Source organism: Volvox carteri (assembly GCF_000143455.1).
Source record: "Volvox carteri f. nagariensis unplaced genomic scaffold VOLCAscaffold_40, whole genome shotgun sequence".
NCBI lineage: Eukaryota > Viridiplantae > Chlorophyta > Chlorophyceae > Chlamydomonadales > Volvocaceae > Volvox > Volvox carteri.
The window spans coordinates 871,350-899,197 of NW_003307583.1; the positions used below are offsets into that span (position 1 = coordinate 871,350).

General features: G+C 58.6%; 4 protein-coding genes across 4 annotated transcripts; 1 reads left to right on the forward strand and 3 right to left on the reverse strand.

Moving 5' to 3' along the window:
- Positions 1-6,037: 6,037 nt before the first annotated feature.
- On the reverse strand, positions 6,038-10,748 carry VOLCADRAFT_30537 (uncharacterized protein; the record flags this gene model as incomplete). Its single annotated transcript, XM_002954113.1, has 10 exons — positions 6,038-6,145; positions 6,457-6,513; positions 7,385-7,446; positions 8,002-8,321; positions 8,673-8,736; positions 8,785-8,944; positions 9,149-9,303; positions 9,612-9,769; positions 10,158-10,372; positions 10,662-10,748. Coding segments are annotated over 10 exons (1,386 nt in total), but the record flags the coding sequence as incomplete, so codon positions are not given.
- Positions 10,749-17,057: 6,309 nt separating this feature from the next.
- Positions 17,058-20,732, reverse strand: VOLCADRAFT_44449 (uncharacterized protein; the record flags this gene model as incomplete). Its single annotated transcript, XM_002954114.1, has 8 exons — positions 17,058-17,144; positions 17,407-17,442; positions 17,734-17,838; positions 18,582-18,636; positions 19,055-19,170; positions 19,473-19,566; positions 19,915-20,120; positions 20,559-20,732. Coding segments are annotated over 8 exons (873 nt in total), but the record flags the coding sequence as incomplete, so codon positions are not given.
- A 701-nt stretch (positions 20,733-21,433) lies between these two features.
- Positions 21,434-23,470, forward strand: VOLCADRAFT_44897 (uncharacterized protein; the record flags this gene model as incomplete). Its single annotated transcript, XM_002954030.1, has 5 exons — positions 21,434-21,497; positions 21,598-21,698; positions 21,916-22,060; positions 22,852-22,970; positions 23,315-23,470. Coding segments are annotated over 5 exons (585 nt in total), but the record flags the coding sequence as incomplete, so codon positions are not given.
- A 467-nt stretch (positions 23,471-23,937) lies between these two features.
- VOLCADRAFT_109917 (uncharacterized protein) lies at positions 23,938-26,159 on the reverse strand (the record flags this gene model as incomplete). The annotated part of the gene is made up of 6 exons (XM_002954115.1): positions 23,938-24,734; positions 25,050-25,196; positions 25,320-25,445; positions 25,702-25,906; positions 25,994-26,057; positions 26,130-26,159. The coding sequence occupies 6 exons, from the start codon at positions 26,155-26,157 to the stop codon at positions 24,573-24,575; spliced, it is 732 nt and encodes a 243-aa protein (XP_002954161.1). The 3' UTR covers positions 23,938-24,572.
- Positions 26,160-27,848: the final 1,689 nt, after the last annotated feature.

Consider the following 27,848-nt stretch of genomic DNA (forward strand, 5'->3'; position numbering starts at 1 on the left):
CAGCTGCCGTTGCGTCGCGTGGGGACCCCCCTGTTGCTGCTGCTGCTGCTGCTGCTGTTGTTGCTGCCGCCGCAGCTGCCTTAATCGCCAATAGAACTGCGACAGCCAACCTTGCCCTCTGCACAGTTAGGTGTTGCTGCAGCTGCTGCTGCGCCGGCGGCGGTGGCGGCGGCGGCGGTGGTGGCTGCTGCAGCTGCGGCGGCGGCGGCTGGTGTTGCTGCTGTTGCAGTGGTGGCTGCGGCTGCTGCGGCGGCGGCGCCGCCGCCGCAGCCGGCGGCGGCTTCGCCAACGTTGGCGGCCTTTGTTGTTGTGGCTTCACCGTTGTCTTCGTCGTCGTCGACGGAGGCGGCGGCGGCGGCGGCGGCGGCGGCGGTTGTCCAATCCACGTCAGCGACCGCAGGCCGCCATGCACCCGCCAACCTCTTCTGTCCTCCGTCAGGGCACCCCACTCCTCATCGCCGTCCTTGTACGACATGAGCCATTTGAGTCGGGCCTTACGCGGGTTGTACTGCGTGATTGTGCCCCGGAAGGTGCCCTCGCGGCCCCAGGACACCTGCCAGTACGGCAATACGTACGGAGGCACGACGAGCGGAGGCACAGCGGGAGATATGGCAGACAGGGAAGGGCGAGAGCAGGCAAGAACCGTCCTTGGTTTGGGGGAGCAGCACAGTGGATGGGCAAAAGCAGGACCCACAGCGCAATCACACAATGCTGCTCCTGCTCCTTCCGAAGACAAGCAAGGAAAGAAAGGCGGCTCGGAGAGTTCTGAACGTGCATGTGCATTTCGAAACAATTTTTTATTATCCGCTATCTACTATCCGCTACCTCTAGTAAGGAGTATCGTTGCTTATTTAGTCCTTTCGCGTCACCGCCATGTCTTGTACCTTGGCTTGCCGTCCAACAAGCTCATGCCCGCTCCCGCCAGCCTTCTCCACGTCCTCCTGCTCCTCCTCTGTCTCATCCGCCTCGTCGGTATCAGACTCGGCCTTATCAGCCGCGGCCTTCCCCCGTGCCTGCGCCGCTCGGGCGCGTTTTGCAGGGCGGTGGCGGTGTGTCTTCCCATCATCGTCCGCCCCCCCTTTTCTCACGGCCATACCGCACGTGCCGTGGTCGCAAGCGGCACCGCCGCCGCCGTCACCGCCGCCGCCGTCGGGAGCACCCCGTGATGACGGCGGTGCCGCTGGCGGCTCCCCCGCCGACCGTTCCGTCCCAACCATGCCGCCAGCAGTAGCAGTAGCAGTAGCAGCAGTAGCGGCGGCGGCGACGGCGGCAGTCCCCGCAGCAATGGTGGCGGCGGCAGTGGTTGCCTGTGGCACGGTACGCATGCGCTTGCCACGTCTTCGGTCATCGCAAGCGGCACCGCCGTCGCCACCGCTGCCTGGCGGCGACGGCTGCCTCCGGTCCTCGTCGTCACGGGGACCACTGCCGTCACCGCTGCCGCCGTCGCCGTCGTTGCCGCCACCGCTTCGGTTGAGATCCGTCCTAACCGCGACCGGGGTGCTGTTGTTGCTGCCGTTGCCACCTTCCCCTCTTACTTCAGCGACATGACCAATATGTCCGAAGGCCGCAGCAACTCCGACCGCAGGCGGTGGCATGATGGCTGGTGCGCCAGGCTCCACGGGACGTGGCTCGCCAGCTGGCGCCGCCGCCGCTACTGGCGCTGCCGCCGCTACTGGCGCTGCCGCCGCTACTGGCGCTGCCGCCGCTACTGGCGCTGCCGCCGCTGCTGGCGCTGCCGCCGCTACTGGCGCTGCCGCCGCTACTGGCGCCGCCGCCGCTACTGGCGCCGCCGCCGCTACTGGCGCCGCCGCCGCTACTGGCGCCGCCGCCGCTACTGGCGCCGCCGCCGTTACTGGCGCTGCCGCCGCTACTGGTGGCGGCGGCGGCGGCGGCATCAGCAGCGCCGTCTCACGCTGCGGGACGGATAGCTTCAGTATGGGACGCTTGTGGCGATGCGTTACCCAGAGAGTACGGCATCCCTCCAGCACGCCCCACTCTCCAGCGCCGTACGCCCCCCGCGTCTCAATGCCAAAGCTCAGGTACCATTTATACGTGGCGCGGTCCGGGTCGTACCGTGTAATGGTTCCGTACAGTGGTGTACGACCGCACGGACCCGCCAGCTGTGGGTTAAATCCGTACACCCGTACGTAATACGGAGGGTTACAGCGTTTTAACGGACACAACAGAAACAGCACCGGGTACGGCGTGTGTAGTTGTGGCAGCTGTCAAGGCAACGAGCAGCCGGGCAGATGCGTGTTGCGCAGATGTTGTACGACTTTGATTGTGCGACTTAGAACGCTAAGGGCGTGGGCGGCTTTTGCTCTCCTTTTACTGCCTTGTCGTGGCAGTCGTAGAGTCGTGACTGCCCCGCTGGCGGGTGTGTGCCGGTGGTGGTGTGGTGAGCTGTTGCCTCTGCTGCTGCCACCCACCAGCCTGCTGCTCGGTATAGTTCCTTTCTGTGGTGATCAGCTCTCTTACGACGCATCCCCTCGCATGGTGTCTCTGGATTGCGCTTCTTCATCTAACCCTGCCTGCTAACCCCTCAACACCCCCGTCGTACACTGTCGTCGTACACGCCTATACCCCATAGCCGCAAATACCCTCGTTCCCCCATGCACCTGCAAAACAGCGCCAATGGCCGCATCCCCCGTAGCGATATCGCCACCGCCAGAGCCGCCGCCGTCCCCAGCCCTGGCTTCCGCTGCGGCTACCGGGGCCCCCTCCGGCCCACCCCCCGCAACCGCATCGCCACCGCCGCTAGGACACGTTGCTGCTGCTCCTGAGCCGGCGGCAGCGGCGTTCAGGTCCTGTGCGACGGTAGGCGATGGAGAGCCAGCAGCTCTGGCTCCGGACTTCGCAACGGCAGCGGCGGCGACTGTCACCGCAATCGCCGCCGCCACCGCCGCTGCTGCCGGAGGCGCCGAAGCCGCCGAGCCGGAGCCGGAGGCCAGCGCCGCGTGCCCCTCAGCCGCCGCAGCGGCTGCCGCCGCCAAGGGATCGACGGCTCCCAAGACGCCAGGTGGCAGTGTGGCGGCGGCGATCTGGCCGCTACCAGCGGCGGCGGCAGCGGCGGCGGCGGCGCCACCGCCGCCGCTGCTGCCATCTCCACAGCACGCTACCGCTGCCGCCGTCGACAGCTCCAGCACAGGACGTTTGTATTTGTACGTCACCCAGAGAGTACGGCACCCCTCCAGCACGCCCCACTCTCCAGCGCCGTACACTGCTGCCGTCGCTACGTCAAAGCTCATGTACCACTTGCATTTGGCCCGTTCAGGGTCGTACTGTGTGATAGTGCCGTACAGCGGTTTGCGGCCGCGGGTGCCCGCCATCTGTGGTACGGCAGAATGCGTGGGTTGCCGGGGGAGCGCGGGGAGCGCGGGGAACGCGTTGGCAAAAACTCAAAACCCGCATCCCCCTTTTCGGATTGAGCCGGCTCAGCTGCTGTGACCGTGAATCCAGGCTATCACGGACGCAATCCAAAGACGTTTCCTAGACCTAAGCCCCGTAATGCACACCGGAATCTGCGCTCTTTGTACCCACCATCGCGCGAGCTCCAATAAGCGACTCTCGGGCATCGGCTGCCTCCGGTGGTACCGCCGCCGCCGTATCTTCCAGCCGGGGCCGCTTCGCGTCCTGGTTGCTCTCGCCACCGTGGATTTCGTCCCCCTCGCCGCTGCCGTTGCTACTTGGGTCGTATATCGTTTCGTACTCCCGTTTCGCGCGACGGCACCTATCGCCCGCATCTACCGCCGCCGCGGCCACCACCACCGCCGCCGGCGCTGCCGCCGCCGCCGCCGAAGGATGTGCGTTCGGATCTGCTGTGACGGGCTCCACCACCGCCGCGGTAGCAGGTGGAGGTGGTGGTGGTGCTGCTGTCTGAACCACTGCTTCAGACGCCACCGCCGGCGCCGCCACCGCCGGGTTGTCGCCATTAGCTGCAGCGGCACGTCCACTCGGCGCCGCCATGTCCACCTTTGGAGCTCCTTCTCGCTCCTCTTCTGCTGTCGCCGCTACTCCCCCCTTGCCGTCAGCGTCACCGCCATTGCCACACCCCTCCGCCGGATTATGTAATGATACGATACCACTCTCGCCGTCGGCTGCGCCGCTGTGGCGTCCGCCGGCTCCGCCCTCACCGCCTGCGGCCGTCTGCGGCCCGCCACCCTCCGCACCGGCGCCACCGTCGCTACCGCCTGTACCTACTCCGCCGCCACCACCACCTGCAGCGACCTCGCCACCGGCACCCGGTTCGCACCCGCTGCCGCTCCCCGCTGCGTCGTTCGGCCCCGTCGGGTCTAAGACACAACCACTACCACCACCACCGGCAGCAACATCAAGAGCACAAGCCTCAGCGACGACGGCATGGTCGCGGCGGCATCTGCCGCCGCCGCCACCATTACCACAACCGCCGGTAGCACCAGCAGCACCGGCAGCGCCGCTCTCAGCGGCGGCGGCAGCCGTCAGTCGGCCGTTGCTCCCACGGCCAGCTGCCACCGCCGGCGGCTTCCGCGCCCCCGCCGGCCGTAGGGCGCCATCAGTCCGCCGTACATCATCCGTGCGCCCACCGCCGGGGGGGAGACGAGATGACGGTCCTTCCCCGCCGTCGCTTCGGCTGCCCTTGCCGCCGCCCTTGCCGCCGCCCTTGCCGCTGGAAACAGCAGCGGCGCGCGCCGCTGCCGCTGTCGCTGTCGCTGCCGTTGCCGCTGGCAGCGGCGGCGGCGGCGGCGGTCGTGGTGGTGCCGCCGCCGCCGCCCCCGCCCCTTGCATTGACTCCGCGTTCACCCTGCGCATTCCCCGCCCGAACACCTTCCCCTCGTCTTTGGCCTTGGGGCGATTTGTCTCCAGCGCGAGGTCTGCCAGCGGGGCGCACAGCTCCCTCGGCAGCAGGCGGCTGTAGCGGCACTCGCCGGTGGCAGGAGACTGGTCCGCTGCTGCTGCTGCTGCTGCTGCGGGGAAAAACACAATTTCACAGCCGTGGGGCACGGCGTGGGTGCCGAGGCGGTCGGGCGGATGGGCGGACGGGCTGGTGGTGAGGGAGAACCGATGTGGGCCGATGGAGGGAATGGTTTGTTAGAAAGCATGCGTCTTAACTTCTTCATTCCTCCCTGTCACGATCTCTCAGACGGGGAGAGAGAAAACGGACACTTTCAGTAAAAGGAACATGTGTGTGTGTACACACGTGCAAATCACATGACATGACATGGCATCACTTCACATTTTTAACAAGCGTTGCATTCTACTGCTGCAACGATTAATTATTTATTTATTGTGAAAGACACCGAACTGCCTGCCAATCCTGCCGCGATTCCTAGGGCCCGTGGATTTCCACGTGCCGTACATGCCGTACATGCCGTACCTGCGCCCGCCGTTGCCGCCGCCGCCCCCCGGCGCCGCTTCTCATCCTCGGCTTCCAAGAACTTGAGCTCCTCGGGGCTCCGGGCAACCAGGCGGTTGAGCTCCGAATCGCTCAACATGCCCGGAACGTCCTGATGGCCGCTGGCGGCGGCGGCGCCGTCAGCTGAAACGGCAGCGGCGCCGGCGGCGGAGCCTGTGGTGGCTAGCAGGTTGAGCAGGTATTCGCGGCGCTCCTCGGCGCTGGTCTGGCCGTCGAAGAAGCCGCCTGATGGTGGGTGCAACGGTAAAGGGCGGGACGGCTAACGAGGCTTCCAGACAGACAGACAGACAGACAGACAGACAGACACAGACAGACAGACACAGACAGACAGACAGACAGACAGACAGACAGACACAGACAGACACAGACAGACAGACAGACAGACAGACAGACAGACAGACAGACAGACAGACAGACAGACAGACAGACAGACAGACAGACAGACAGACAGACAGACAGGCAGACAGACAGGCAGGCAGGCAGGCAGGCAGACAGACAGACAGACAGACACAGAACTCATAATCATCACCCAACCTATTATACAACCTTTACACACATCCACCAGCCTACATGTACCCCCCTCCCCAGCATCTCCTCCAAAGGCGCTACACGGGCACCTGTGATGGAGCTGTCCGCGAATTTGCGTTTCTCTTCCGCTACCGCGGCGATGTGCTGCTCGATGGTACCCGCAGTCAGCAACCGGAACACCCGCACCTCGCGAGTTTGACCGATGCGGTGCGCGCGGGCCTGGGCCTGGAGAAAAAAAATTCAAATTTGAAAATTTGGCGGGAAAACCGAGGCGAGAAAATTGGCGAGAAAATTCAAAGGCAAGACCGTACTCTTAATTAAATAATCCCAAACTGATTTAATTAATTTAATGTACGGACACATGGCCATGCACAGCGTGCGGCAAACAACTGATGAATTTCCTCAAATTTGATAACAACATAGATGACCAGTCGTCATTCTCCGCCCTAATTGATGGTCGCACACCCGCCTGGGAGCCCACCCAACTTTCTCTCCACCGCCCCGCCGGCCGGCCGACCCCCAACCAAAATCTCTACCTGTAAATCCAGCTGGGGGTTCCAGTCGGTGTCGTACAAAATAACCGTATCCGCGGCCTGACACGCGGCGATGGCCAGGGGGTGGGGGGTGGGGGGAAAGACGAACCACACGCGATTTAAGCTGCTGCCAGAGCAAGATAGTAGCAACCGAAAGAACTGACCGAAAGGCGTCCGTGGCGACTGTGACGACTGTAACCTCGGGATGACGACTGTAACCTCGGGATGAAGAATTGACGTAGAAGTTGGAAGTCCTACCTACCTAAGCCGCCAGAAATATTATAGCCAAACCGTAAACTAGTAGGAGTAGAAAAAGTAGTGAAGGCGGCGAGAAAATTTTTTTGACGTAGAAGTGATGTAAAGTTGCTGGCCAGGAGAGAGAGCTGCATTGCTGATACTGAAAGGCTGCCGGTATGCAAGTGTTCCTCCCAACCCCCCAAAAAAACTAGAACTCGCGACTGACCCGACCGACCCAAACTAAACTATTCCGGCTAGCCTACCGTGTGGGGGGTGGGGGGTGGGGGGGAAAAGGGTACTCAAGAGAGTACCAAAAGGTTACTGACTGGAGGTACAAGGGGAATCGATGGGAACCGGATCGGACATACACACGGCTCGGAAAACTTTAAAAAAACCCACTAGTATCATCTCAGTAGTAAAACATACTCCTAAGCACGGACTCGGATGCCAAACCCAATCCCAGCTCCCCCCCACTCTTTCTCCCCTCCCAACCTTGCAGTATCTGTATCTAATCCTGGACTATCCGTCTATCTCTGGTATCCAAAGATACCAGGTATCTATCTCTGGGGGTATCTGCTTCAATCGTCAGTGGTTCGTCTTACCCCTCCCCCTCTCGTACCTTTCCCTGTAGGACCCGATTTAACCCCACCCACACACCCAGCCACCCCACACACCCAGCCCCCGAGACTCGCACCTGCAGGTTTAGACCCACACCCCCCGCCTTGAGGCTGAGCAGGAAGATGAACGTATCGGAGTCTGTACGTGCGGTTGTGAAGAATGGAGGGAAGCACGTGAACACGAGGCAAATGGCTGCCAACACAGACGTACGGCAAGTACGGCAGAGAGACACAGGCACAGGCGGCCTCCTTGCATCATCAGGAGTTCAGGGAAAACCCAATACATCGTGATGACAGGTTTTTATTGTTTATTAAAAAAAATGACACTCTCCAGGCTTGCTCTCATCTCTCTTTCGCAGCGGCGAAACCTAGAGCGGGAAACCTCTCCCCCATATACCGCGGAGTAGTCTTCCAACTCTGACGGGTAGACATTAATTAAAAATCTGCATGCACATACATACATACACATACATGCATACATACACGCTCCTTGTTGAGGCGCCGTTGATCCGCTATATTTGGTTGGATGTTGGCGGTGAGTTGCTGAACCCAACGAATACACTCTGAAGTCGGATGGGGTGAATGGATTAGGGTGCCCCTCTCGCAGGGGAGAGCAGGGAACTGCCTCGGGAAAGGGGGCCGCTGGTGAAGTAACAACATACATACATACATACACGCGCCTCCTCCCCCTCACCAGGCCGGTTGAAGTCCGCGATCAACGCCCCGCGCTCCGCCGCCGCCGTACTGCCGTCCAGTCGGGCCCACTCAAACCCCCGCCACTCCAGGTACTCCTCCACCAGGTCCAGGGCCCGAGTCATGGTGGCGAACAACAGCACCTTGTGGCGGAAACCACCACAACCACCGCAACCGCCAGTCGTGTGGTGGTTATGTAGTCGTACAAGCAGGCGGTCCAGGAGTTCCATTTTTCCACACAGGGTGACGAGGGGGGGTAGGCCGCAGTGGCGCTGGGCTGTGTGGGGGAGGAAGGACTCCCCGAGCTCCGGATGCAGCTTGCTGTGTGTATGTATGTATGTACGTATGTATGTACATATGTACGCAGATGTGGAGATGTGGGCGTGAGTGTGCGCACAAAAGGGAGGGGGAGGGGCCAGGGCCTCTGGGAACGGGGCTATCCGGAGAGTACGGCACCTTGCGGCCCGGTGTACCGGGGGAAGTGATAGGAGCTTTGGGGTCTCGCATAGGACTTTAGCACGGATCGTTAAATGGATTCAAAATGCGTCATTTATTTATATATTATTTATTTATGTATATTTAATTTTTTAAACGCAAGATTTCAAAGTAAAACTTAATTGAGCATGTTCAAACTTTTATTCGGTATTGAAACTCCGGAATCCAGATCCTGACCTGATGAAGGGGTGGTTGCAAATGTTGCGCATCTCCATAACGGTATTGTTAACCGCCTTGTTGACTGCCGTACTACTGCTACTGCCGCCGCCGCCGCTGCTGCTGCTGTTACTGCCACCCACCGCCGCCGCCCGCTGGAAGCCATTCTTAACGATGTCCATGAGCGACGCCTGGTACGGCCCCAGCGCCGCCGTCAGTACGACTTCACTCTTGGCGGGCAGCTCCGAAGCCACGGACTCTTTCAAACGCCGGAGCATGAATGGTCGCAGAACCTGAATACATACATACATACACACACAACCACGGTTGGACGAAGCCGTACATCAGGGGGCACCGAAGAAAGGCGGGCAACACGTACGGGCCAAACATCCCCGGGGCTGCACGGGAAGCAAATCCGTTTACAAATCCGTACAAATCCGTACCTGGTGCAGTCGACTTGTGACGAGCAGGTACTCCTCCTGGCTCAGCGCCGCCACATCGCCCTCCCGGGAGCCGCACCCCCCCGCGCCGCGAAGTGCGTCCAGGGGTGCGGAGAACCAGGCGGCGAAGTCGTCACCGCTGTCGAACAGCGAGGGCATCAGGAAGTTGAGCAGCGACCAGAGCTCGTCCAAACGGTTCTGGAGCGGAGTACCTTTTGGGGGACGAAGGTCAAGTGACGTCCTCAGGGTTAAGACCCAACCTTACTCCTTGGCAAGGAAGGTAAACATGTATATAATCCAACCCCCCCCGGGAGAGAGTGATGCCATTCACCTTCACCAGAGCTTTGCGGTTTTGGGTCACGTCTGGACACGTTTGACACGTCTTTCCCTGGCCTTTCCCAACCACCCCTTCACCCTCCCTCCCCCTTTTCACTTCCCTCCGCTTCCTCCTCACCTCCTCCTTACCTCCTCCTCACCTCCTCCTCACCTCCTCCTCGCCCCATCCCCCCTAACCCCTCACCCGTCAGCAGCAGCCGGCTGCTGGTCCGGTAGTGCGCCAGCTCGGAGTTCAGTTTGCACCCCGCGTTCTTGAGCCGGTGCCCCTCGTCCACAATGATGTGGCAGTAGCGCAGCCGGGACAGACGCGGGCGGTCGTAGCGCCCCATCAGGAACTCATAGCTCGTCAAGAGCACGTGGAAGGGAGGGGAGGAGCCGCCGCCCTTGCCGGTGCCGTACCCGGTTCCGGAGCGGTGCCTGCCCCCGTGGCCGCATATCTTGGAGGCAGTAGTTGGGAGTAGTGAACCAAAGGGACCCAGAGGGAGGGGGGGAGAGGGGAAAGGGGAGGAAAGACGAACCACGAACGAGTGACGAACGAGTGAAGCTGCTGCTGCCAGGGAACGAGTGTACAAGAAGTAGAACTGACCAAAAGGCGTTCTTGAAGGCGGCGACCTCGGGATAACGTAGTGAAGATGGGGGGGAGGGGGGAAGGGCAGATAGGAAGGAGGACAACGCAACACGACCAAAGCAGCTTGCTCCCTCCATCCCTCCTCCTCTCCCCCCCCCCCACACACACGACCCCCAGCCCCCGGGGCCCCAGCCCACCTGCTCCAGCCAGATCTGTTCCCGTGTCTCCGCCGAGCCGTGGTAGTCCACCACCTTGAGGCGGGGGGCCCACCTGGCCAGCTCCCCCGCCCAATTGGGCAACACGGAGGAGGGCGCCGCGATAAGGAAGGGACCCACCTCGCCCCGCACCTCAACTAGGTAGCACAACAGCGCGATGACCTGTGTGGCCGGGGGGCGGGGGTTGGCGAGGTACGGGCCGGGAGGGGCCAGGTGGGGGGAACTGGAAACGGGGGGGGGCCATGGAGGGCATGCGAGGTCGTACAGACACACATACACGCATATATGCATACACACACACGCGCGCGCGCACGTGTGTATTCGAGAATGAGCCCCCCGGGGTCAGGATAACCCCCCCCCAAGGGAATGCGGGTACAGATTGTCGACGATTATCTAAAGCCAGTCCCTCCCCCTCCCCCCCTCCCCTCCTCCCTCCCTCTTTCCCCCCCACCTGGACCGTCTTCCCCAGGCCCATGTCATCCGCCAGAATACCGTTAAGACGTGCGTCATGCAAGCCCACCAGCCACCGGAGGCCCTGAGGGGCAACGGAGGGGAGTACGGCAAGTCCTGAGGGGTAACGGAGGGGAGTACGGCAGGCCCGATGGGGAGATATAGTCGAGGGGGAGGAGGCGGGGGAAATGGGCGGAAGGTGATGGGGGAGAGGTTCATGTGAATGGGGGGGGACCGCGGACTTGAACAGCCCCTCATCCCCCAATGGGGTGGGATTACCCTGATGCGTACAGTGCTTTTTTTTAATTTTGTATTTTTGTTCAAAATAGGTAATAAATCGGGATTTGGGGCTTGGAAAAAAAGGAACGGATCGAGGCCGACTCCTACATTTTCATTTCTCCACACCCAAAAATGACAGACATCTCTTCTTAAGTTTAGGAAACATAGTTTCTGAAGTTATAGGAAAGAGCAATGAGGGTGCATGGGACGGCTGTGTAAAAAAGTTCACGCCCGTGAGTCAACGCGGCTTTTAGCAGCGTGTACGACTGGTCCAACCACACACACCCAAAGTATGCGCAAGCCAAAGAATCCAACCTCTCGAACCACCGCCAAAGCAGCAAATATATAAACAGGAGGTACTTATAGTGACGGCGTTTTGAAAACAGTGGTGCTGACGTCGACGATGGTGGGTTTGCGAGCGGACTTGCAACCTATCCGGGGGGTTTTCAGGGTGGTGGTGGCTAAGACTAAGAAATAAATCTCATAAAATCATAAAAATCTACTAGTTAATAAATAGTAAGAAGGGATACTTAAGGTCCTAAACAAAAAAAACACTCACTAAGTGCCCGTGTGACGTGCAGTGATGCATCAGTGATCCTCAGACACCTCCAGGCTACTACATCCTGTGCGGGGGGGCCCCACACACACGTTCACCTCGTAACGGCCCCGGGCCGCCTGCCACGCCTGCGATATATACCTCCCGCTATATAATTCTCCTCCCCCCCATCTATCCCCACGAATATCCTCTCCATATTTCATACTGGGTTTTCCGTACTGCCGTACATGCATCTGATAGTGTCGTAACTCCGCTTTGAGGCTGCTGGGCTGCTGGGGGATGTCCGCACACAGACGAGCAGCCAGACGGCCCCAACCCTCGCTGCTTTCCAGGAGGGCATCAGTGCTGGCAGCTGCGGCGGCGGCGGCGCCGCCGCCACCGCCACCTCCGCCGCCGCCGCCGCCGCCCGTCATAAGGTCCTTGTCGAGTCCCAGTCTCGTGGCGAAGGAGCGCAGACACTCGTCCGTTTGGCGGAGCATCTCGGACAGTCGAGAGCTCTTTTCCGCGCGAACCATTGCCAGGTACGACTGTACGACAACGGACAAGACTCATAAGTACGACATACGGCATCATGTGCATTTATAGTACGGCAATGTCTGGCACATACATTGTCATTATCAAATCCTTTCAAATTCACACTTAAATTGTCAGGAAAGAACCCCGCCACGATTGGCAACTGTTTCTTGATCTAAACCGTACAACCTTAGTTTCGTACATTCACTGAGGCACATTACCACTACCGCCGGCTGCCCCCCTCCCTGCCGTACGTGCATGTCACTCGACTTCAGGAGCTCAATCCGCCGCCGTGCCGCCTCCTCCCGCCGCCTCTTCATCTCCACCACGGCTTCCGCATGCCAGTTGGCCACACCCGCCACCGCCGCCGCCGCCGCCGCCGCCGCACCCGCCCGGCCGCGAAGTCCGGCTCCCCAACCGCTCCCGTTGGCCGCCATGGCGCTAGCTGCAGCTGCCGCAGTAGCTGAAGCATTAGTTTCGGAGGTTGCCGTACCGCCACTTGCCTACAATGTTGGATCCCAAACGTATACCACTTGGAGCTCACCGCGGGCAGTGGCGGCGGCGGCGGCAGCTAAAACCCTCCAACTGTAACCGTGTCGTACATTCACATGCCCTAGAGGCCCCGACTGCCAAAAAAGACATGACGGCGGGGAAATATCCTAAGGGAGGCAAAGCGACTGACGGGGCATCCCCCCCCCCGCGCGCGCGCGCTAATAACCCGTATATGGATGCATACACCATTCCATCTAACCTTGCGCCGCGCTGCGGCTGCGGCCGCTGCGGCTGCCTTCCCGGCTACCTTCACCGCCTCCTCCGCGACCGGCCCCCATGTGGACCGAACCTCCCGACCGTCAAGCAGGTCCTGAGCGACCAGTTGGAGGCACTCCCCACGTTGACGGGCACTCAGCTGGGGCCCGCCGCCGCCGCCGCCGCCGCCGCCCCCGGTGGGTAATCTACAGGGAGGGCGAGATGCCGTACATGCCAGAAGGTGAGTTGTGTGGTTTGCCGTGAAGTTTGGAGTTTGGGGAGAGTTGATGTGAGAGGGGAGTTGCTCGGGGTTTCCCTATAACTTGAGGATTCCTGGACGATCGTGACTAATGCTGTACGGCACGATGAAATCCCAATCCGAGCCGAGGGGTTCGCAATTAAGCTCTCACTCAAAAGCTACAATGCCTCATCCGATTTGGATCTGGATCCCTCCTCCGCTTTGGATCCAGATCCCTCATCCGCTTTGGATCCAGAGCTCAAACGGGTTTTAGGGTGAAGGTGAAGATCATCAATTCCTTTGCCGTACGCCCTCACTCTAACAATGTCAATGTGTATTATCCATCCCACAGCGCGCGCACCCGCACCCGCACCTGCAGCTGCACGGGGGCAGCGCGATGCCGGTGCGCACCGCTGCCAGCACCTGGCCGCGCAGCCTGTGCAGCGTGCGAGCAGCCACCAGTGTCTTAGACTTAATCAGCGCATCCAGACGGACCCGTGAGTCGTCGCTGCTTGCACTCATTGCGGAGGCTTTCACCCCTCGCGTTGCGGTATCGTTTGCGGTATCGTTTGCGGTGGCGGTGTCAGCGGGGCCCCTGTCCGGCAAGCTGGAGGACAGCAGCTGGTGGTGCCGCTGCCACGCCCTGGCCGCCCTGCTCAGGGGTTGTAGACCAGGCACCTTGGGCGTCGGGATGGCGGCGGCGGCCCTTGGCGGCAGCGCTGGCGGCCGCGGCTGCTGCTGCTGCTGCTCATGTTTTTGCCTTTCCACTGACAATAGTCGTCCGAATGGCGCCGCTGGAGGTACCGCCACCGCCACCGCCGCCGCCGCTGCCGCCGCCGCCGCTACCGTAGCAAGCTGAGGACAGCTTGTTACGTTCCCGCTCTGGGACCCGTCGGGGACGGCAACGGCAATAACGGCCGCTTCCCCCGGCAGCACCTCCGCCGTTGCGCAGCCCGCAGCGGCTTCAACAGTAGCCGCCGCAGTAGCCACCCCCGCCGCCGCGGCGTTTACTCCCGCAGCATGCGACGGCCCTGGCGGTGGCCGTACGTGGCGGTGGTTCTTTTCGGGGCTTGCGGGAACTCCAGTAGTCGCCGCCGCGAGTCCTCCGCCTCCTGCCGCCCCCGCTGCCATCACTGCTCCTGCCGCTTCCGCACCTCCTTGCGCACCTCCAGAGTCAGCTGCCGCCAGCTCTGTCTTTGTGCCGGCACTTGCATTTGCACCTCCCTGCCGACGCGGGTCCCTAAGACCGCATTCGGCGGCGTCGGCGCCGGCGATAGAGCCCGACGACCCAGATGTGGTTCCTATGGTGCCTCCGCCGGGGGGGGCACCCAGCAAGCCGGCGACGTCTGCCCTGCTTGCGGTCCGGTTCCGTCGTGCATCCATGGCGCAACATACTGCCGTCAGCGCTGCAGAGCGCGCCCTGACCCACATGGCCCCGTCGACGTGTACTTCCGTACATGAAGACCGAGGCGGCGCCGCCGCCGACCCAAAAGACGCCGCCGCAGGTGTCGCCAGCGCCGCCGCTGGCGGCGCTGATCCGTGTGGTCGCGCTTCCTCCGCGTCTTCACCATGCAGCTGGACGAGTGCCCCAGTCGCCGTCGCCGTCGCCGTCGCCGTCGCCGTCGCGCTGTATAGCTCCATGTTGTCCAGTAAACGCGTCTCCGTCGCCGCCGCCGCTCCCGCTGCCGCCGCTGCCTTCACGCTGCCGCCGTCTTCCGCTGCCATTTGAGTTCCTGTTGCAGAGCCGTCCTCTGCGCCGCCGCTCTGGCAGTCCGCCACGGGGCTCGGCGATGTGGGTCTGGAGCGCTTTTGGCCGGTCCAGGGAGGTTGGGAGTCGCAGGTGGTAGCGGCGGCGGTCGCGTTGGCGGCGGTGGAAACGGGCTGGGCTCCGCCGCCGCCAGAGGTCTTCTTGGCTGACGGAGCCCCGACAACGGCCCGACGGCGGCGGCGAGTGGCGGAGGGTACGCTGGCGGCGGCGGCATTGCAGCGGTCTTCCAATCTGTGAATATTCGTGGAGGGAACGTATGAAGAGGCAAGGATAGAGATCGAGTTCCGGAGGAGGGCGGCGATTTGGGCAGCTTCTCGTGAAGATCCCTTTTCACCGCCCTAAGATCCAAACAAACAAACAAAGTGTAATTTAGCGCAACTGCTCAACGGCTTTTCGCGGAACAGACAGGACGGATGGCCATTGCCGGACGGAGAACTTTACACAAGTGCCTTCTTGAGCAAACGCGCAGTGCCAGCACCAGCACCAGCACCAGCGCTTTCTTTCTTTTGCGGACTTGCTGCGCGATTCAAGACAAAAACAAGACTGCTGCTTGCAAGTCTCTGTTTTCATTACAAGGCACGCCCGTTTGTTCGTTGTAATGGCGAAATGTTTTCTTTCCAGCCCCAAGGAAATAAATCAGGCAACCCAGATCCCCAGCCTGCGAGCTCGATGATTCTTAGTTGAATACTCCCCAATCAATCCAACATGCACCTGGAGAGAATGCCGATCATACGCTGCGAGAGGCCGCCGCACTCACGCACTGCATACGCCCTCGCCTGCGTGAAGAAACGGCGTCATAAGAAGGCACCAGCCCGTGAAACGGAAATGTGCCGGTCTGTCTTCCTGTATTCCTTTTTCATAGAGTCTGCACAGGAAGCGAGAGGCTTACATGCTCGAAAATACGCGCTCGAGACGTGGAATCTCCAAGAGCGGCATGTAGAGATTCCATTTATAGGCTTTGAAAGCTCCGCTGAAGCGGTTTACTCTTGATATAAGCGATTACAACTCACACGGCTCACAGGCACGCCGTAAGTGCCCCTCCCCTGACTGGCTCTGGGCTAAGTTAAATGAACCGTGGGTCACAGCGCCAAGGTGTACAACGCGTAAATACAATTACACCAATAACACATCGCGCGCCAACAGCGGCAAACAATTATCTAGTCCCAGAAAATCATGCCGTGTTAGCGCCATTTTTTCACGACGGTACGACAGGTCACATCGCCTAAGCGACAAATGCGTTTGATTAATACGTAGTATTTTGAAGTCCATGAAGGCCTGGCAGTGCTAATGGTACAAGCCTCACCTGTCAGGATGCTGGATCCACTAGGACAGCAGTGTGGAAGTTCGATTAGCAATTCGTGAACCCCATAGCCCGCACTTTACCAATTTCAGCATAAAGAAGCACGATGGGTACTCTTCCGGAACTTTTGTTATCTTCCAAGCACGAGACGCGCATTTGAGCTAGAGACAGGCACGAGTTAGGCCTTGCCCTGGACCCTGGCCCTTCTTCAGCACTTCTGCACAACCGCAAATCCGCTGCCACTGTAGGCCAAAACACTGCTCTCGAAAATGCTCACGGTAGCCTGGGCCCCCAAAAGGCAGCCATTTCCGGAAAATGTCCTGAAGACAAACAAAGGCACTCATCTGTGCCTAAGCGGCGACTCGCATGTGGCCCAACGAAGGCCATGCAGCTGACTTTGCCTATACCATGATACCCCCAAGAAAAACGGCCTCCAAGACGTAAGAAACAAAAAATAGCAACGCAGGGTTAAAAGGATAAATGCCAAAGCGTCAACGAGTTACATCGCAACGCTGTCGCAGTCCCGCGCAGCCGAACGGCAGACTACGCATTCCGGAACACAAATCAAACGCCTGTAAAAATGCTACATCGCACGGCATGACGGCTTAGACCCGGCGGGACTTGCAAGCTTCTGGGATCTAACAAGACACAGGTCGCCGGAGCGGGTCGGCCAATATGCCCCACCACAACCGTCTCAACCGACCGCATCGCCTATGTATCCAGCTCTCGCGCGCCAGAGCCGCCAACCCATATCGCATGTGACCCAAATCGTGGAATCCATCAGCCGCCGACCTAGATTGTGCCCAATGCGCCGGACGCGGCAGTTCGCAGACACTGGCAGTTCGGTGGGTCACCGACCCATTGTTCACCACCCACATGGTAGATCGTCGAACCCTGCCCTTCATAAACCCGCGGGTTGCCGACCACGATGCCAGTGACCCATGGGTCATTGTGGGTCAGTTCCACTCCTCACCAAGGCTCAAGCCCCGCCCGGTACTTGGCTGCCTTGAGGGTGTTGTGCAGCACTGCGGCAATGGTCATAGGACCCACGCCTCCTGGTACCGGGGTGATGGCGCCAGCGACCTGCGGAGGTAGTTGGTTTAGTTGGTAATTGTCAATAAGTTGGTTGAGCTGTTGGCGGAAGATTTATGGTGGCGAGGAGTGGTGAGGAGCTGGCACTGGCAGAAACCAAGTATGGAGGTGCGCACAGCAGTTGAGTCGCAGTCGCAGTAGCTCACCCAAATCCGATCGTCGAAAGGCGACCCAGCTCTCTCTCCGCCGTGATCTCCCCCCATCATCACCACCATCCTCAACTACCCACCCACTCACTCACCCGTACACCCACCTGCGAGACCTCGTCAAACGCCACATCTCCAACCACCTGGAACAAAACATTGCGGCCGCCGTACAACGAACAACTGCTGGACGTCCAACCCACGCCGTCATCGCTGCTTCTGTCGCCATCGCTGCTACAGCCACGATCAGCGACGCACTCGGCTGCTGCTACTGCGGCAAAGCCCCTATCACTAGCGCTGAACGATGATGAGGCAGCGGCGGCGGCCGCGGTGTTGTGCGGTGACCCATTAGGCCCGAGCGCCGTCATCTTTGCCGCAGCCGCAGCGGCAGAATCCCCTACGGCTGCATCACCTGCTACTGCCGCTGCCGCAGCCACCGACGCCGCCGGTGCGGAGCTCCTGGTTCTAGGTAGTGTGCTGACGACGTTAATACCCACGTCTATGACCACAGCGCCCGGCCTTACCCAGTCGCCTCGGACGAGCTCCGGATGCCTGAGACGGCACATACATACATACATACATACATACATACATACATACATACATACATACATACATACATACAAACACACACCACCACAATCACCATCATAATCGGGAAAACCATTCGCATGTCACCACCATTTTTAACATCATCTCAAACGACCATTACTATCATCAACCGTGTGAAATAATGTAACATATAATATAATGTAAATATAAAATAAATATAAGAAAATATAAAATAGGATAGAATACAACGGATATATAATAAAATAATGTACTGTAATATTACAAGGATTCATATTATTGTTGCCACTCGACCATATTCTAGGAAGGCGGAAAAAGAGGAGCTATAAGAGTAGTTCTGCTCTGGCCCCGCTGTCGCCGCATGTCGATTCGGGTCCAAGGCAATTTCTGTTTTTTTTTCCTGATCCCCCAGCAGCGCTGCTCTTTGCAGCGCTTCAACGCGCGCTCGCCGGAAACAGTTCCGCAACCATTAACCAGGATCGCAATTCCCCAACCCGTCCCTTTTCCCCCAACCCCAACCCGGGAGAAGAAAAACTCAGAGCAGAGCACTCACTCACCCGACAGCCACGACAAGTATATCCGCGCTGCGGGTCAGGTACGGCAGCTGGTACGACTGGAAGCTATCCCCACAAGAAGATAACGCTTCACCGCCAATGCCGCCGCCGCTGGCGGACCCCTTGCCCTCCACGTCCACTGTTTCGGCCTCAATAACAACAGCAGCCGCGGCAGCCGCGGCGGCGGCGGTGTCGACCTGCGTCACACTCCCCCTCCTCCCGCTCTCCATTATGACGTCTGTGGTTGACGGAGGTCGTGAGGGTCCCGGCAGGGGCGGCAGGCACACGGCGGCTGCGGCCCGAGTGCGCTGGACGTGCTCCTGGTCCTCGAACCACCTGGGCAGGGCGGGGGGGGGGGGGGAAACGAAACGAAACGGAAGGGATTAATTCGGCGAATGATGGACAAGGGGAAGGGGAAGAGGAAGAGACCGCGGAGGAAGAGGAGAAGGAGCAGCGAGAAGGACGAAGGACCGTCGGCCTCTGGAAGAGACTGATGAGATGATTTGCCCGTTCAAATTTTGTTGTTCAATGTTGTGCATTTCACAAAACGCGCACACATACATACATACATACATACATACATACATACATACATACATACATACATACATACATACACAACTCACTCACTCACTCTCGGTAGCTCCTGCGGTGGCAGATGGTGACCGCCGCAGCGCCCTTGTCCCGCAGCATGGCGGCAAGGGGGGTGCCCACGATGTTGCTGTCGCCCAGGACCACACACGTCTTGCCCTGGGCGAGCGGGTTGTCCGTTGTGCGGGGCGGACGGGGGGATTTAGAGGTGAGAGGTAATGGGGGCGGGGCTGGGGTTAGGAATGTAAAGCACCGGAGTGGTTGGAGTGGTTGGAGTGGTTAGAATGGGCCGACGGTTGGTAGGTAGGTAGGTAAGACGTCGATGAGGGGCGCCCGGGGGGGTTCTTTTGCTCTCCCCGAACCCCTCACCCTCCGCCAGGTTGGCCGCACTACCCCCCGTCAGTCCCCATCCCCCACCCACCCACCCACCCGCACGCATCTGTTCCCCTCTGGCGGCGCACCTGCACCTCTACCCCGCTCCTCCGCAGCAGCTCCACACAGCCCAGGGGGGTGGCGGGCACCAGCCGCACCCCCCGACCCCGCATTAACATGCGACTGACCGAGGGAACGGGGGACCCAAGGGGGTTGGGTGGGGGTTGCGTCGCGTGTCGTGTGTCGTGTGTGGTTGGGGTTGGGTTGATGGAATCATGTACGGAAGGAGCAGAGGAAACATATGCGCGTGGAGGTTGTGTGTGGGGGAGGTTGTGTGGGGGCGGTTGTGTGGGTGTTGTGGGGGTTTCGCGCAACACGCAAAGTCGCTAATACAATTCACGGCTTGAGACACGGGTGTGGCCGCAGGCAGCGAGCCAGCAGAAGGAACCCCCAGTTGGCGCCACGAATCCGTCACACCGCCATTCTAACGGCTACTGATGGTAGTTGTGTACGACTATACGACACACCTACCCCATGTTTAGCGGGTGGAAGCCGTCCACGTCCTTCCTCGGGTCGAGTACCTCCATGACCGCCTCCTCACTGAGGTGGCGGGGCAAGGGCAGCTGGATGAGCACTCCGTCCACACGGCAGTCCGAGCAGGCCAGCGACACGGCCGCCTCCAACTGGGATTGAGTGACCGACTCAGGAAGGTGGTGAACGAAGGTCTGCATGCCCGCCTAGAGGAAAGGAACGGGGGGAAAGGGGGTAGGACGAACCACTGGCAAATGGAGCAAATACCAAAGACCAAAGGGGAAAGAGGGGGGGAAAGGGGGGAAAGGGGCAAAGAAAAGGAAGGGGTCCGCTACCGCTCCTAAAGCTCTTTAGTCGCCTCATCCGCCTTCTCGACGACGCCCTTTACGACACCCTACATTACCTACATCCCCCCTGTCCCTTGAATCCCGGCTTCTCTGCCCCCTTGCCTGCAGCTTTTCGCAACCCTCCTCTCTCCTCAACTAACCTTCCCCCCCTCACACACACACTCACACAGACCGTCTCTCCCCGCCTTCTCCTTCCCCTACACCATTTCATTCTCCCTTTTTTAGCATTTGACCGTTTGCTCCTTGCTGCCATTTGGTTCCCATTCCTAAGGGAGTTTGGGAGGCAGCTGGTCGCACCTTTTGGCAGGCCTCCTGCTTCTTGGTGACGTAGAGCATGGAGTCCGGCCGGCTGCCAACCAGCACCACACCCAGACCCGGAGGTCGACCAAGCAGCTCCGTCAGGTGCTGGACATCTGGCAAAAGCTCCTTCTCCCAGGCTGCTGCCACCGTGCGGCCGTCCAGAACCGTTGCGCGACCGCTGACGCTGCTGCTAAGGCTTCGGGCACGGATGCCGATGCCTCTTTTCGCCGGGACAGTTTCGGCTGCGAAAGATGCGTTTCCAGTGACTGAAGCTGCTAAGAAATTGGGTACGTGTCCAGCACAATCTGTTGAGCCTGTTGCTAACTGAGGCTGGCACCGGCGCAGCAGCCGACAGGCAGAAGAGGCGTGCCGCATGAGCCACGCCAGGAAAAAGTTATCTTAAAAACATTTTTACAGTATATTTCTATTAGTGGGGGTGTCGTAAAGTCACGGAAAATGGTATTCCGCGAGAGACTTCGCGCTGAAGCAGCTCTGTCAGAGTGTAGACTACCAAGTACAGCGGCAGTTGTCGTTCACCGATCACAACTACTTTTGCTGACCGAATTTGGACAGAAACTGATAAAATTTAACATTTGCGATTTCGCATCGTAACTATGGCATCCTTAGGCGGGGTATGCTCTCAGCTGTGCAAGTCGACAACTCGCTCGCAGGCGCGGGCGCTGCTCGGTGCCAAGCAATTAAATACATTTGGTTATACATTGAAGACCTTTAGATTCATAGCGACATCTCCCTGTGCGGCGCACGTGAGCGAGCCTGAGCGGCAGCAGCAGCAAGCAACCAGCGAGGCCGACGACAGGACGAAGAGCTCAGCAGGGACGTCCACTTCGCAGCTACCAGCTGAGAACAATGTGGTTATTACTCTTCCAACAATGTTGACGCTCGGGCGTGTTGCGGCGATACCTGTCTTGATTGCTGGTAAGCTCTGTCATCTGTCCCATCCCAACCTTCACCCTACCCCCACAACTCTCTACAATCATTTTCCTCCCCGCAATTTCCGAAAACTGAAATTGTGCAGCATGGTACTGGAACTCGCCGTACTCTGCGGCCGCGAGCACCACTGTCTTCGCGCTGGCCTCCCTAACAGACTGGCTGGACGGCTACCTGGCACGCAAGATGGTACGGCTTCCCTTGCAGCCTCTTTCTGCCCGTACCCTACCCTTCCTGTCACGCGCAAAGCCACTCTACGCACTCGACTTCCTTTCCTAGCTCAATTTCTTTATGATTGCACGTGCACACGCACAGTAATTACCTATATGCAGTTCTCACCTACCCCAACCCCCACTCACCCTCCAGACCCTAACCCTTCCCGCGCGGGTACTCTTTCATAACGCAGAAAGCTTTCTCCCCTTTTGGCGCATTCCTGGACCCCGTGGCTGATAAACTGATGGTCGCAGCCGTGTTGGTGCTGCTGTGCACCCGGCCTATCGCGGTGGGATCTCTGGCTGGGAACGACTGGCTGCTGCCCGTCTGCACGTTGGGTAGGTAGCGGGGGGCCCCCCCGAGTGCTGCTAGTAGTGGTCCTTAGGGGGAGGGTTTCGGTAGCCTTTAGGGCTGCTGATGGTGGGTGCAAAGACGCGAAAGGGCGGCAGGCTGGCGGGCAGCACTCTCCCTGGTGGGGAGGGAGAGGGAGCGGCTTGCGGGGTCAGGGTGTGGGGAGGGCGGGCTGCTTTTGGAGCCGCTTGTTGGTTAAGAGGGGCTGCGGGCGGAGGGGAAATGGAGCAAGGATGCCCTGGGCTGTGGGCTCTGAGCCTAATAACTTATTACGTGCTGCAGTGTAAGGTTGAACGAGTTATGGCGGGTTGCACTGGGAGCGGCTGCCAAGGTGTTTGTGCCGGCAAGGGCCCTGCTATGGTATGAGAAAAGGGGGTCCAAGGGGCTCGGTTATCTGGTACCATACCATACCGTACGTTGAAAAAACCAATAGTACGGCGGAATTGGCGTAGCATCCGGAGTTACTTACAGGCGGCATACTCCTGGCGGTCGCATCCTGGGGCCCCCTGATTACCCGTTGGGTACTGTCAACCCTTATTGCCCACGTCCTGATGCCATTTTGACGGCGGGTGCTGCCTTGTTTTGCCGCTATTTTCTGCTGCTTTGTTTGATTCTGTCGAGACTGCTGTTGCATTTGCTGCTGATTCTACAATGTTTATTTCTACCACAACTACAACTATTATTGCTGTGTGTCGCCACTGCTGCTGCCACCATCTCTCTGCTGCTGCTGCTGCTGCTGCTGCTGCTGGGGCTATCCCTGCTATTGCTATTGCCTCAGCAATCATCGGCCGTGAGATCACCATGTCGGCCCTGCGGGAGTGGGCGGCTACTGCGGGACCGGAGGCCAGGCAGGCGGTGGCGGTCAACTCCTGGGGCAAGTGGAAGACGGCCAGCCAGGTGCGGGTGGCAGCGGGCGAGGGTGCCTTGTGGGGCCCTTGGCATGGGGGTTGCAGCGGGGTCCTCCATGGATGGGAGGGAGCACAGGTCGGGCAGGCGGGGACGGGGGACAGCCATACAAGCAGGGGGCGAGGGCTGAGAGACAGACAGACAGGTAGATTGACAGGCGGACAGGAAAGCGGATGAATGCGGGTCCACGCGGTAGTCATCCAGGATTAAGGCGGGTTATGATAAGTACCCATCGGGCAGGTGCTGGGTGCTCGGCCCCTGCTTACGAACCCCATCCTGCCTTCTGGGGCCCCCTCCACACCCCTCACCTTCCCCCCACCCCCATTTTCGCGTAGATGGCCTCTCTCACGTTGCTGCTGCTTTGTAAGGACGGCGGCTCGGGCTCCTGGCTGGAGGCAGCTGCCACTGCCGGTGTGGGGCTGCTGCTGGTGGCTTCCTGGCTCACAGTGCAGTCCCTGGCCATTTACATGCGGGGGCTGTGGAGGTTCATGGCGGGTGGAGCCAGTAGCAGTACCAGCAGTAGCTCCTCGAAGGTCTAGAGTGGTGGTAGGCGGTGGAGGAAACGCCGCCTGGACCGCCAGAATGCGGCCCAGCCGTGTTTGGAGTAGATACGATAGTGTGGAGGACGCGGAGAGTTCCTAAACAGGATCCAGCCGTTGAGCGCGCCGGCGGGGTGGAGGTGTAGATTACTGGAGATTGTCTGGATTTGGCCTACTGCCAACATTGACCTAACCTTCCTTTGCCGTATAAGCTAATAACCCATCAGAGAGACTTGTAGTCGAAATTGCCACCTCACATCCGTTCAGGCCAATCTGCCGCTGCTCCTGAACCTCCGCGGCGGTGACTCTCATTGAGTGGTGCTAGGGAAACCCTAGGCCGCCTGCCCCATCCAGCGCCGCGTCATACACAGTATTTAGTATTTTCTTCCTCGCAGTTTATTGGCGGGATGTTGGGGCTTACGCCACTAGTAAAATCGCCAAAGGGTGCATATGTTACCCTTGGCCACCTTTCCCGGCTGTAGCTGTGGACTCCCCTAAAGGACTTCAAAGAAAGAAGAAAAGCTGCACACCTGCAAGCGAAATAGCGCAGCCCTATAAAGCCCTATAACCTGCCAAAAACCTGCCAAACTGCAAAAGATAATGACGCCAAAAGCTGCCCAAACTCCTACAAAAACAAATTACTAATCCTACACACGTACGCACAAAGATACAGCAGCACACTCTTCGATATTCTTCTCTATAAGTTGTCACCGCACTCCTCTTTCCTGTCCCTTTTTTCCTTTTGCGACAGGCCCAACGATCCACATCTGCACCACCGTCCGCACACCCGCTGCCACCCCGGGCTCACCACACCGCCTCTCCAGTCACCTCTCCGCTTTTCCGTACTCACTTCTTTTCTGCTCACTTGTAGCCGCACAAGAACTACTTAACTCCCGCCCGATGCAGCTGTACTCATCAAAATTCAAACACCCCCTTCTCTCCCTTCGGCAATGCCCTACCTCCCTCACAGCAGCCCCCCATCGCTCTCATCCACAGTTATATCATAGCCCCACGCCCTCCCTTTCCGTAACCATCCCCGTCACTCTCTCCCCCTTCAGAGCTCGCTCAGTTTCTTGCCCGCCATCTCCGTCAGCACGCGGGGCAGTGTGGCCTGCAGGGCCGCAGCAGCTGCGTGCAGGTTCTCCAGAAACTCCTCCGATGTGGGTCGGTCTCCGTCCACAATGTCCGTCACTGCCTTGACGCACATGAGCGGAACCTGCTGGTGGGGAAAGCGAGGTGATGGAAATGGCGGTTGGAAGTTATGTAGTTGGGCAGGTCTTGTTGGGTGAGGTTGTGGTCATGGTGGTCTAGGTAGTTGGGCAATAGCAACTCGGTTGTGGTTGTTGTTTGACGGTGATGGTGTGATACAGTTCGCAGTTTTGGCTTTAGCGTAATGGATGTTTTTACCTCCTCTTCATCCTTGAGCAAAATGAGAGCCACCGACCGCAATCATGTGTGTACGCATTGCCTGCCATTCCACGCGCAGCACAGCACCACGCAGCCCCCTATTATATTCCCGCCGGACACCTACGTGGTACAGGTTGCAGGCCCAAGCAATTGCCGCCGCCTCCATCTCCTTCACCGCAACTTGGTGCTGGCCCATGATTTCCATGCACTTGTCGGTGTAGTCCAGGGAGTTGCCCGAAGACACAACGCCCTGTTTCAAGCCTAAATGGGACTGAGGCCAAGGGATAGGGGAGAGGTTGGGTTGGGGCGGAGTGGAGGATATGGGTTGAGTAAGGGTTAGGGGGAAGTACACAAATTCAACCTGTCCAGGACTGTGTCTATCATACTGTCGTACCCGCAGCTTTGGTGTAGCTAAGCAGAGGCTGTAGCCGATGCCGTACTTGTCAAAGCTTGGCAGCGGAATTCGCCGGTCGTGGTTTATAACGGCAGTTCCCAGGAAGACGTCTCCGATGGCGGCACCCTGGAGTGGAATGGAGATGTAGAAAAAGTGGCAAAAACCGCCCCGAACGGGTTTCGAACAAGAGGGATGGAGTGGAGCTGCGCACGATAGGGTGTGATGGTGGGCACAAAGGACTCCATGGGTCTTATAAACGCTACGGGATGTAGGGCACAGATGATAGGACGCGAGAGGCCTTAGGCTTGCCCCGATATGCATATCATGCAGTACGGCGTTGCTCCTATGCGCCGTATCTGGTCGATTGGTGTTAGTATCGTACCTGGGCCTTGAACCCGCCCGCAGTCCCAGCGGAGATGACAACGTCGGGTTTGAATGCCATCACCGCGAGGTAAGTCGAGAGGGATGCGGGAACGGTGCCAACGTTGTCGACACCCGTGTCCTTGTCTTTGCCGTTCCATACAACGTGCACCTGCAGGTCGCCGTGCTGACCAGAGAACGTCACGCATGGTGCGGGGCCCACGATCCTGTGAGAATGCAAAACTTGAAGGTAGAGTTCTGACAGTGTGAAGGATGCATTGTGTCGTGACCTTGTTCACGCCCAGTCAGCTTACTTTGGCGGCGCATCTTCCGTCAACCCCAGCGCCTGGATCAAAGGCTGCGCTTCCGCGTCCATGGCTGCATGTATACAAGAGCAGTAACGCGTTAACCATCTCGAGCCTTGTTCCAAACACAGAATGGCTAGCGTACCAAAAACAAGGAGAACGCTTTGAACCATCTTTTCTTCACCCATCTTGGCTCTTTTGTTCGAGGAACTTGTATGCGAGATATGTTGACTCGGGCTGGTTACAAGCGCCCGCCCGAAGCCCAAGCGAATTGGTATCGGAGCCATGAGGCCAGTAATTGTTTTCCTTGCCTTATTGTTTTTATGGGACATTGAAGGTAATGCACACATATAATTTCAATAATACTGTCACAAATAGTAAGAGATTGCTTTTCCATGTGTTTGGTTTAGCTGTTAAACGTCTTTCAGATATTTTTTCGGCTGGGGAGTGATCTACGCGGGGCGCACGAAAGAGATTACATGTGAAGGTTTCCAAACACCTGCTGCTTGGAACAACGGAAGCCTTTCCATGAAGGACGCTACGAACCGCTACAACCAACTCCACACTTGACTGTCAAATGTCTGTGGAGCGTGTCTCCCGTTCGCCACTTGTGGATTCTGTGCAATTGCTCGTCTTTTATGTTATGTTGTGTTACAAGCTCGCGAGAGCTCGAAAAGCCTTGACGAGCCAGGAGGCTCATGGGCCGCGAGCTCTAGCGTAGTAAAAAGAAGGAAGAAACAAAAATTGAAGAAGAAAAAAGGGGTCATGAACCCCATTTGCGAGCGAGAACAGTAACTAAAGTAAGGCTTACTACTCGGCTACAGCGTGCGTCGCTTCATCCAGATGTTGTGTACGATCTGCATAAGTCTGCGCTGAATATCTATCTCCATGACAGACCTCATATTAGGCACGGGCTCGATATCAACCTAGCGTACACCTATGTTGAGGAGTAGGTCGTTGTAGGCAGAACACTCAAGCAACGCGTGAAACTCATCAGTGACAAGTATGACTTCGCAGGGATGTAGCACGCCGTATGCTTCTGCTTTCCCATCCAATGGGTATGCCGGCACATCTTAGCCCCTGGTCTACGGTTGTCCGACACAAATTCCCAGGATGTAGTAATAAGACGTACTCATCATCAAATCGCTCCGACCTAACATTGATCAGATTCGACAAAATGAAATTAAACTCTCCCGCTTCATCCAGGTCCGGCTGCAGCTCCGGGAAGTGCCCTAAGCACCTGAAACCCCTTAGGATCATGTCAGCCCATGTTGGTGGCAGTATAAAATCAGAACGCACTGCAAGATGTATCTCCTCACGCAAAACATTGTGAAACAGAGTCACCTTCACCTGTGGGGGTGACCTTAGACTTCGGTTGCGAAATACGCACACGTGCTCAGCATCGGTCAACGGTATCGCTTTGGTCTTACACATAGGCCTCGGAACCTTGATGGCCCGAATAAAATAAAATGAGTTTAAGCTGCGACGAAAGGTTAGGCGAGGACAGAACAAATGTTCTCGATACCGAAATGTAGTAACCGTTCCTTATCTTAGGCATTTGAGCAGCAGTGACACTTTGCCGCGGAGTCGGGCGAGAGGAATGGAGCTACGTCCGGAAAGAACGGCGAAGCGGAAGAAGCGCATGTCGGTACGGAATGTCAGAGTCGGAAGACATACAGAGGAACGGTGACGGCTGGGTCTTAGATCTCCAGTACAATAGTATAGTGATACTTGACTGTCTGGCCAATTAACCTCACCGGGTTGCCAAGGCCACCTGCCGCTATCTCCATTCCTGGAGTCCTGATCGATGATGAGGATCGTTCGTACCGTCACAATATGAAATCGTAACGGAAAGCGATCCCTA